The sequence below is a fragment of the Grammomys surdaster genome, unplaced genomic scaffold (assembly GCF_004785775.1).
Source record: "Grammomys surdaster isolate TR1022 unplaced genomic scaffold, NIH_TR_1.0 125463, whole genome shotgun sequence".
Taxonomy (NCBI): Eukaryota; Metazoa; Chordata; class Mammalia; order Rodentia; family Muridae; genus Grammomys; species Grammomys surdaster.
This window is the reverse complement of record NW_021620326.1, coordinates 255,758-266,943: the sequence shown is the minus strand read 5'-3', so window position 1 is coordinate 266,943 and position 11,186 is coordinate 255,758. Positions and strand designations below refer to the sequence as shown.

The window sequence follows — 11,186 nt, the reverse complement described above, 5'->3', positions numbered from 1 at the left end:
ATCCCAAGGTTCTGCTGTTTAAAATCATTTGGGAACAGTGGACTGTGAAAAGGACTCAGTTCTTAAAGCAAGTGGCCTCTGAGTACAAGGACTTGGATATCAGGTCCCCATAAGAAAAAAATGTTAGCTGTGGTAACCGTAATCCTTGCCCCAGGGAGGCGAAGACTGGCGGATTCCTGGGAGCTCAAAGGCCAGCCAGTCTCCTGGCTACTTTTGGACCTGTGGTTGACCTCTGGTTTACTGGTGTGCTGTGCCTACACACACACACACACACACACACACACACACACACACACCGTATAAATAGGTAATAAGCATATGTTAATGATGTTGGGGCTATCGCAGACTACCTGAAAGTATCCCCCAAAGAGCAACCATGATTAAAAATAGAAGCCTGTGGGCATGGAAATGGAACTTTGGATGGTGCCCAGTGCCCCCACCCACTTCAACAGCATTACCACTGAACTTGTCGGCCGTTCTTGTGCGAAATGCTAAATCTTCTGCATTCATTTCTTTTATTTAGTGCATGTGCACGCCTGTACCTCCCCCGTGTGTGTGTGTGTGTGTGTGTGTGTGTGTGTGTGTGTGTGTGTGTGTACCATGTGAGAGAAGAACTTTCAGAATTTGGTTCTTTCCTTCCTTGGCTTCTGGCTTTAGTTTGAACTTGGGTCTTCAGGCCTGACAGCAAATGCCTATAATTTCTGAGCCATCTTACCAGCCCAATGTTAACCCTTTTAATCAATTCGCTTAGAGGTGCAGAGCTCTGAGGAGGTCTAGCTCCTGCCATGTGACCTACCTGAGAGAAATGAGTCAGTCGTTTCCCTATTTCAGTCTTTTACCATAATATGACTTAACAGTAAATATTGATGTTTTGGTACCCACAGGGCCACCTTGGTAACTTGAGGAGAGGTGACAGAGTTAGGGGATATAGATGGCACAACCACAAAATTTGTTTCCATTTTATTAAAAAACAAAACAAAACAAAGAAAACAAAGATTTCCTGGAAGTCACAATCCTTGTGTTGAAATTTTTATAGTTTGATATTTCTTTTGACCATAGGTCAGAACACAGTTGCATTTATTTACATTATAGTCTTTAATATAATGAAAATAGTCACATCTAACCAAATGTCTCCAGGTCTCCTTACCATTTCATCACTAGCCCAGGAGCGGATAAACTGTATGTTCTCCACGCACACTAAGAAGACAATGAAGCAAAATAAAGGCTGTATTTCCTAACGGAAGATGGGTTCCTTTAATGTCATGGGTTTTTTTCCTTTCAATTTCCTTTGTATTTAAAGAGATATAAAGTGCTTAAAAGAGTAAGGTAGGCATCTGGGGTTGGGAGGAAGGAAAGAGACCTATATAGAAGCAAACAAGCCACAAACAAAAAATGACTACACTGTCCTGACAAGGCTTGTAAATATCCAGGGGACTCTGCAGGGGCAGTGATGTCTTCACAGCGTGGCTGTAGAATGCACTATCACCATATTTCAGCACATGAAGAGTGAACCAAACTTCAAGTCCAAAAATCCCCCATGCAAAAACCAACCAGAGCCAGTTCTTGTGATTGGTGGATCAGAGGGCAGTGAGGTCAGGGAAGGTCTGTCCTGTCCTGTCTTAGACTACAGGTGAGATGTGTCTAACCTTCACTACTCCCACATCCAGCCAAAATGAGTGGCATCATCCTTTTTACAACAGAAGCACATATTTCCCACCAGGGAGGAAAACTGAAGCCAGTGGGTTTCCCTTTGCTCTCGGGGATGCTGACACTAGAGGCTGACTTATGACATCATGTTTGATCATTCCAGATTTGCATATCAATTCTTTGTAGATTTTTTTTGTGTCACACAAAGAGTAAAAAAAAAAAAATGCTGCCCTACCCCCTGCTTTTAAATAGACACTTGCTGGTTATGGTCTGCAGGTTACAGAAGTGCATGCCACAGAAGGTGACATATATATTCTGAATATTCTGCAACTGAGAGAATTCTTCCTTTCATCTAAGGAGAGTTTTAAAGAACCCCCACCCCTACCCTGGAATGGATGGAATGTAACTTCACACATACAAAATTTATTTCAAGATTTCTAAACATAACGGATATCCCACTATAAAAATAACACTCCCTCCCACCCTCTCCCACCTCTAAATCTCTTCCTAATTATAAAATGGTACAATCATTTCCTACTAGTAAGCTAAAAGCAGGAACTAAAGTGATTCTGTACACATACAAAACGCTTTATTTCACACCATTTACATTCACAGGAAGAAGAAGTCCTTGTATTAATCTTCTTTCATGGTTTCATGGGAGGAAGTGGAGCTGAGCCAAAGCCACACAGACCTCTGCTGATAACACACATCCCAGTCGGAGGCATCTTTGCAACAGAACACAGCAATGTTTTAAAACAGGTCTGCTTTGAGGTCGCCTACAGCTCTATAGAGTTCATGACATTCTCTCCTCATTTGAGAAGTGCTGGCCAAGTTCTCCACTACTGAAGGAATGGTAAGAAGACACACATATTGAAGTGGAGACCCATTGCAAATTAACGGCTAAAATCATCATTCCAGCAGAGGGCGCTCTGCCCCCACACTAACATCCTACAGACCGGTAGGTGCGGAATATACCAACACAGATTTGGATTGCTAAGCCCATGCACTGGCCTTCCATTGCTCTGTCCCTAACAGGCGACAATTTGGTATTTACTTCAAAGAGCAGGATACACTACAGTGAGCTAGCTCTTACATGAAATTTCTTTGGCTATTAAAAATCTGCACATTCTCAAAGAAAACTATTCTGAGTTCCATATGAGTGCTAGGTTTGTCTGGAAGTTTTGAAGAAAAGGGAGTTAAACACAGAAGTTTAAAGATGGCGTGTCTCTAAGGCCACAGTCCATTATGTTAGATTTGTGGATTTAGCAAGGCCAACCAGCAGCCTGAAAAAAAAATCTAAGTGCCCAAAGGATTCATCTTGACTTTTGTTTTTGAGAGCATCAGGAGAAAATTCAGCTAGTTCATGGAAGAATATGTGTCCATTTGGGTGTTGATCGGTCTTTGGTTTATTTAGCACACACAGTTCTCACATTTTCTTTGATTCCCCAAGGTCACTGCTGGCCAAAGGACGGCAAACCACAGAATTTCTACCCAGCAATGACTTTGGGTTACTCAGCTATCTCTCCTTTCTCTGTGGATTTTCTGTCTGCCTCTTTAGAGCAGCATATTCCCTCCTCCTCCTCCTCCTCCTCCTCCTCCTCCTCCTCCTCCTTGAACACATATCAAGTGGCTAAAGAGAAAGCAGCTCTGTAGTGAGGGTAGGCATCTATAGTGCCACTGGGTTAGAGGATCTGGGCACTGAGGTTCATGAAAAAGCCACTTGATTATAAGACATAAGACAGGGAGGGGTCGGTGACTGAGACAGGCTCTTACAGAACAAGGGACTGATTAAACTAATTAAAGTTCACATCTGGGATCCACAGTCACTTCATTACTTATGGAATGATAACATCAGGCCACAAAAAGGCTCACAGTGGAGCAAAATACTCCCGTATCTACAAGACTTTAACTACTACTGTCCATCCTGTGAAAGACCTGGTATTGGGAGCTAGTGGGAGAGAGAAAAGCTACATAGCAGTAAGAAACTGGGACCAGAATTAACTTATTTTTCAGGCTATTTCAATCTTCTTTACAATCAAGAATGTTTTAACTCATGACTACTGAATTTGTTAAACACCTGCTCTCCCTCGGACTCATTGATAAGTTCTGAACCCAGGGGAGGGGCATATTTCCAGATAGAGTTTCCACTTAGCTCACCCTGCTTTGATCTAAGATCCTACCTCCTGTGGATGTCCTTCAGGGTACTGGTCATTCCCCTTGTGAAATGCAACCATCAACCCTGCTCTCCAGTTCCCTCCCAACAGGGACAGAGGTACTGCTCAAGAAAGCAGGTAGCTCGATCTTTGAAGGGGAGTGCCTCTATTCCTCTTAGACATGGTTAAGTGACCTGTATGTCCTGTCCAAGAAGTGTGTCATGCTAAGTGATAAGGACCCTGGGAAGATGGCAGATACAGGTCACCCAAATCCTGCTTCTGTGTTCGTGTGACCTGTTAGGAGGGGACCAAGGAGCATCCCACTAAGGAAAAGGGATGTAAGATAAGGAAAGTACGTGTGTGAGTGACAGTGTGTGTGTGTATGTGTGTGTGTGTGTGTATGTGTGTCTGTGTGTGTGTATGTGTATGCTTATGCATGCACATGCACTGCAAAGGAACAGGTAGTCAAAAACATAGGGTGACACAGGAATACGCACAAGAAACCCAGGGAAGAGTAGTTAAGAGTGCTATGGGAGCTGGTGAGATGGTTCAGTGGTTAAGAGTGTTGACTGCTCTTCTAGAGGTCCTGAGTTCAACTCCCAGAAACCACATGGTGGCTCACAACCATCTGTAATGGGATTGATGCCCTCTTCTGGCTTGCAGTTGTACATACAGATAGAGCATCTTATACATTTAAAAAAAATGCTACAGGACATCACCTCCATGGTCTCAGTACTGCAGAAGGCTGAGCCTTCTCTTTGTAGAGAGCGTGATGGTCTCTCCTAAAATTTCTGAAAGTTTTTATTTGGTAATTTTCATGGTGTTCAGCCAAGGAGATGCATCCAGTGGACAACTAAATTTCATTAAATTCTTGTGGTCTGCAATTTATTTCATCACTGACTAAGCTTACACCAAGAATCTTAGACAGACTGATGTCCTTTTTTGGTTCTGGAAGTGTGATAGTCCCAGGGATGTCTGTGCCGTAAAGGAAATGGCTACTCTGGGCACAGCCATTCTTAATGGGCTACACCAAGACCCTTGAATACACACAGATGAAAATATCAAAGCAAAACCACCAACAACAATAACAACAATATCTCTCTGGAGAGAGACTGGCTCCCATGGCCAGGATGTCACATACGATGTTGAAATAGCTAGGTGCCTCTGTTACTATTCCCCACCCCCAAGCCCTGCCTCCAGTCAGGGTTACTCTATGAAGCTGTCCTGGAACATGCTTCATAGACCAGGCTGGACTGGAACTCACTGAGATCCATCTGTCTGAGTGCTGAGATCAAAGATGTGTGCCACCATTGCCAGACTGCCTCTGATACCTTCATCATCTACTCTCTCCACACTGTATCCATTTCTTGAGTATGTGACCAGAACTGACACTGAAGGTGCTGCCAAGCCCAAGGGGCTTTGTTCAAATGTTGTCCTCAGGAGGCAGTGGCCTTTTAGAATGACTAACCACACAGGAGGAAGCCATTCTGAAAGTGACTTTGAGGGAGTTCAAGGGCTCTTTTCCTCTCTCAGTCTTGGACAAAGCTGAACAGAAAGCTGCTCACCATTCACCAAGTAGAGGCTGGACAGTCTCAAGCCTCAGAGAGCCTTCCTCGACAAGGCCACACAGATTGTGTGTGTGGCTCAGCCTGTGGTTCCCTATGCCTTTCCTGTCTCTGATTTCTACTGCTCTAGAACTAGGCAGCCAGGAAGAACTAGGGGTTGAGGTAAATTCTCTTTGGCTAAGTGTCACACACGAGTCTCGGGATTGGTCATAGAAATGAGGGGTGTAAGCCTCAAACATGAGTCTCGGGTCTGTCATTGAAGTGAGGGTGTAAATTTATTTCAGCACCAAGTCAACATGGTTGGTTGTCTTGTTGTTTTTTAACACGAAACTGGTCAGAGAAGTAACAGTTGCTGATGACAGTGGACACGATGTTTAGGAAGTTAATAAAGACTATTTGAGCCACTATTAATTATGAAACAAGAACATCTCTGGCTGTCTCCTTAGGTAACTTGGCTAAATTCTGGTTTTCTTTTGGTGGGAAAATAAAGGTAATCTTATCCTTTTTCTTCTGTCAAAGTCGGGAACACTAAGGATTCTAGAATATTTCTTGGGCTGTGCTGCCCAGCTGGTGGCTACTAGGCACACGTGGCTACGGAAAGTGTGAATAGTAAAAATTACGATATGCTGGGTGTGTAAAAGACGCAGCAGATTTAGACTAGGTAACAAAAAAGAGAGGAAAATGTTTTCCTAACACTTTCTATATCTTTTGCATATCAAAACAATAACATTAGATTAAGTAAACTACTATTAAATTATTTTCACCTGTTTCTTTTTTTTGCTTCTTAAAATGTGGCTAATGGGAATTTATATATATATGACTTAGGCTGTGTGACAGAGTTGGTGCACCACTTGCTCCAGAAAAATGCATGCCTGTAAATGCATATTCAGTGTGCACTCCTGGGCTGCACAGCCATGTGTGGCTTACTGGGTCCTCAGGCCAGGGTCTCCTCATTGTAGAAGGTGACAGCAAAGTCTATAGTAAGAGCCTTTCTAGTTTATCTCAAGAGGAAACTTTCTTGCTAATCTTTCTTTTGCCATGAAAGTCACAGGGAAGTCTTTCAAAGCTCTTTGGTAAGCAGAGACTGTCAAAAGCTCAGGGAGTTTGCCACAGGGTCTCCTTGAAGTCAGATCCACAGGCCAAGGATGGGCCTCTTGGACCCTCCTCCGTTCACTAGCATCCTGTAGGTTATCAGGTCAAGGGCTTTTGTATGTAATCAGTGATTTACTTGACCACTGGCCAGAAAACACCCATCAGATCTTTTCCTCTCTGGTCATGCAATGTAATTTTGTATTTCTCTTGTTGTTGAATTACTCTAATGTCGTTAGACTAAATATGAAAATTTGCTGTGTGGCACAGCTGTTTTCACAATATAGATCTCCCTGGAGAAGTGCAAATGTGTGATCCAAGAATGAGGGGACCTTGAGACTCATCTCCAAAACTTCATCTGACAGAATCTGGTTTAGCACTCACCTGTTTCCTTGCCATGGAGCAAGCATCTCAGTCCTTAGAGGCTGGCGTTAAATTATGGGATGTGCTAGACCTTAGCCAGAGGTGACTTTTCTGAAGCTTGTTATCATTTTTCTTGCCTTGTTCTCTTCTCATGTATCATCAAATAGGAACACATTAAAAGTAGAAAGAAAGGAAGAAAGAAAAAAAGAAAGAAAGAAAAAAGAGCAGCAGAGAATTCCATTCCCCTGGACTCAAAATTGCAGTGGGCAGCAAGGATTTACAGCTCAACCGAGTGCTGTTTGAATGATATTAGTGTAATGAGGTGGAAAAGCCCAAATCAAATACATAAATACAGCTCAGTGGAAAGAGCTTGCTTCCCTGGTTAATTTCTGCTCTGTATGACCTTGCCAACTGCTAGCCATGAGGAGTAGTAGGAGGAGGAGGAAGAGAAAGAGGAGGAGGATGAAGAGGAGGAAGAAGAAGGAGGAGGAGAAGGAGGAAGAGAAGAAGGAGAAGGAAGAGGAGGAGGAGATCCTCCTGATTGTTCAGAGGGATACAGACTGGTCACCTCTGCCTCTAGTATTGCCGAGTGTATCACAATACTGTCCACTTGAAAGACAGTATCCTTTTGTTATTGTTTCAGATAAAAAGAGAATGAAATCATAAACCACTTTATAATACAGTGGGTTTTGATAGTCATTTGTTTTTTTTTCTTTTAATCTTATTTGATTCTTACAAATCCGAAGAAACTCAACTTAGCAATTTCCCATGATGATGCACATTTCGATTCAGACTTTATCAGATCATACCTCATTCTCCTCTTGATACCTGGATGCTCTCAGGAAGACCCAAGATGCAAACTGTTAAGGACTTATTTAGATCTTTCCATGTAGGCTGGTGAGGGTTAACAGGACAGTCCCTGAAGTAAGCTTACACCTGGATGCCAGTGACCTAAGAAAAATGATTGCATCTTTTCTATACCTTGTACCCATGGAATTCATTTATGAAGGAGATAAACTGCTAAGGCCTTGGGGGAAATCAGGGAGTCAGGGATCTTCCCTACCCTGGGAAGATGGGGTATCAGGTTTGTTTGTTTGTTTGTTTGTTTGTTTGTTTGTTTTTAACTAGGTTTATAGTTCCACATACTCTGAGCTTTGTCATGGTGTCCTTTGGGGAATTCTGAGTTTTAGACATTCCTCCCTGACAGTTCTCTCCTGCCAAGTTGGCCCCTGACAGAACATGACAAGTGGAAGCCCATGCGACAGAGCTGAAAATAACGAGCAACCAACTCAGCAGATCCAGAACTTAGTGTTGCTGTCTGGCAGCTGGGCTTGACAAGACCCACTTAGAGGAGGGGGTTAGATGCTTGATAAAATCTGGCCTCCCACAGTTTTAGTGTGCTGAGGTGATCCTCAAAGTCATACACACGTCATACTGATAACTCATGACTATGAATCCCAAGATGTGGTACAAACCAATCACTGGAGCAGCAACTGGGACTCCTAAACAGACCTCTGTATACGGGCTCACGTGAATCAACGGGAAAACAGAGGGATCGATGTAAACTCTACATCAACTTTAAAAAGAAATTGCCAAGGGAATGAAACCATCTTTCCCAAACAAGAGCAAGAAGATAGCAGAGCTGAAATCAAGGGAAGATGCTCTGAAGGTCTCCTTCCGGTCTGCCACCCATCTGCACGAACACCAAGGAATCCAGCTTTCAACTTCCACATCAAGGCCACAGGCTGTTGCAGAGATGGGACCCCGCATCCTGACTTGGGAGACTTTAGATATTGCTTTCATTACCACCCTGGAACAGAGTGCCTTGGGGTTGCCATGGTGATCTGAAGGCCGTGAATTCAGTTCGATTCTCGGAGCATGCTTCCTTCCTGTCCCCCTGATTCCTATGTTTTCTTTTGTCTGTTTCTACCATCTCAAGATTTCACCTCCTCGCAGTCTTGGTCAGTGGAAAGTTCTACGTCAGACAGGCCCACTTCCAGTGCCATAATTAGTGAGATGTCAGAATCACTGCTCACTGCTGGCTCTTGGTCACCTGAGAGGGGGACAAGACAAAGTTTACAGTCAACGTCAAGCTACATCTGTGGATGCTTCCTTCTTAGTATTATTGTTCCTAGTAGTGTTTCTCTTTCTAAGATCTAGTTTTTGTTCTTTTTTATTAAGCATATGATGTAGATTGTCACATGAGTCTGCATGTATGTTTGTGCAGGTGCCTGTGGAGGCATTGGATCTCCTGGAGTGATAAGCGGTTGTGAGCTGCCAAGTTCAGGTGCTAGGAACTGAACTTGTGTCCTCTGGAAGAGCAATCCGCAGTTTAAAACACCGACCGTCTCTCCAGCCCATCGACTGGCACGTCTTTAGAAGTCTTACAAAAAAATTGACTGTTCTGTAAAAACTCTCATTCAAATCTCACCTCAAAATAGAGCCCCAGATAAATTCTAACTGTGTCAGAAATCTGAATGTGAGCCATCGTGGTAGGAAACTAATAGGGGCCGACATTGGTGGTGAACGCTTATAAAGTCAGCATTGGGGAGGTGGAGGCGGGAAGACCGAGTCTGCGGTCAGCCTGAGCTGCACTGTGAGGCCACCTCTCAAAAGAGGAAAGCCAAAATAGCAACAACCCAACAGTCCTGTGATGCTAATGCTGACTGCCAGCTCAACAGGATCCAGAGTCACCTTAGAGACAAACCTCTCGACATGTCTGGGTGGGAGCATCTGGACTCGGTTACAGAGGTAAGAAGATACATAGTTAATGTGGGTGACAGCCTTTCCACAGGCTGGGTCTGGACCAAATGAATGTTACCTGAGCATCAGCGTTCATCTCTCTCTGCTTCCTAACATCAAACTCGATGTGATCAGTTGCCTCAAACTCCTTCTGCATAGCTTTCTTGCCACAATGGCTGTACCTCAAACTGTGGCCAGAGCAAGCCCTTCCTTCCTTTTGTTTGTCAGATATTTGATCTCAGCAACGAGAAGTTAGCAAATACAATACTGCAACAAACCCAATAACAAAAGCAAAAGCAAATAGAAAAGATATTGTCTTAGTTGTGATAATCAGTTTTAGTTGTCTACTTGACACAGCCGACAACCGCCTGGGATGAGAGTCTTGTGGAGGCAGGAGGTCAGCATCAATGCCTTCATTTGAGATAGGCTCCCAGAGCGTATTGATTAGTCAGGAGTGGCTGGACAGCAGGCTCCAGGAGTCCTGTCTCTGTCCCCAGTACCCCTCCCCTATGTTGAGTTTGTAAGTGTATCCCACTGCACGTGGCTTCTAAGCGGTCATGGCTGAGCATGAAGCCCAGATTCCCATGATTGCCAGCTCCTTAGACTCAGGACTGTGTTCTTAACACAACAAAAGTCTTTAAGTCATTAAGAAAGATGATGCAACAGAAAAGCAGGCACAGAAGAATATAATACAGATACATTATAAGTAGAAGTAAAGTTGAAGTGTTCCTTTTTGCAAATGTAATTGTTACTCTTTAAAAAAGAAAATGTTGCGGTCAAAAGTATATTGAGACGGGCTTGCAGAAGCACTGCAAATGGAAATATAAATCTTTTAAAAATGTAAATTCTTTTAATTTGAGACATACTATTTGTACATCTTGGATATGGCACATGATGATAATCTAATATGCTTATGTAGTATATAATAATCTAAGGTAATAAATGTTTCCATGTCTTCAACATTATCCTTTTTATATCTGGAGATTTTTATTTCTTTACCCGTTTTGTAATATACCACATATTGTTTTAACCAACACTTACCCCTGTCTATTTTAAGAAACCCAGAACAAATTTCTCCACTGTGACTCAGGAATCCTTGTTAAAATTCCTTCCATTTCCTCTCCTGCTCCCCTTCCCAGTCTCTAGAGACCATTATTCCACTTCATTCTTCCACTAGAGTTATAAAATTTTCATCTAATAATTTTATTTCCAGTATTTTCTACAGAGCAATAATTAGAAGTGCAGACCCATTCACTTAACCATTATTTGTGGTATCGTAACTGAACATGTAGCAAGTCCAATAACATAAAATAGCTCAAAAACAACATCACTTCTAAAAAATGATGTTCATATACTCACCTAAGTGAAGTTTCCCAAGTGTTCAGAGTTACATAAATAGACCCTTAATGGCATTTCAGCATAACAATATACCAGAAATGAATTCAGAAGTACTTAAAGCTTGCTTGCTGCAAGGCTGATGTGAGAATGTTGTTATAATTGCAAGCAAGGAACTAAAAAGGTTAACACAAGGAGGAGGAAGAGGAGGAGGAGGAAGAGGAGGAGGAGGAAGAGGAGGAGGAGGAAGAGGAGGAGGAGGAAGAGGAGGAGGAGGAAGAGGAGGAGGTGG

The 11,186-nt window shown here is 42.9% G+C and overlaps 1 protein-coding gene across 1 annotated transcript in view; it reads right to left on the bottom strand.

Annotated features, from left to right (window-relative positions):
* Positions 1–7,144: 7,144 nt before the first annotated feature.
* The window catches only part of Rnf150 (ring finger protein 150), a 223,540-nt gene continuing 219,498 nt past the window's right edge, over positions 7,145–11,186 (bottom strand). Inside the window, exon 7 of the mRNA XM_028786301.1 lies at positions 7,145–8,870. Coding sequence (XP_028642134.1) covers positions 8,752–8,870 — 119 coding nt within the window. The 3' untranslated portion in view covers positions 7,145–8,751. The remainder of the gene's footprint in view (positions 8,871–11,186) is intronic.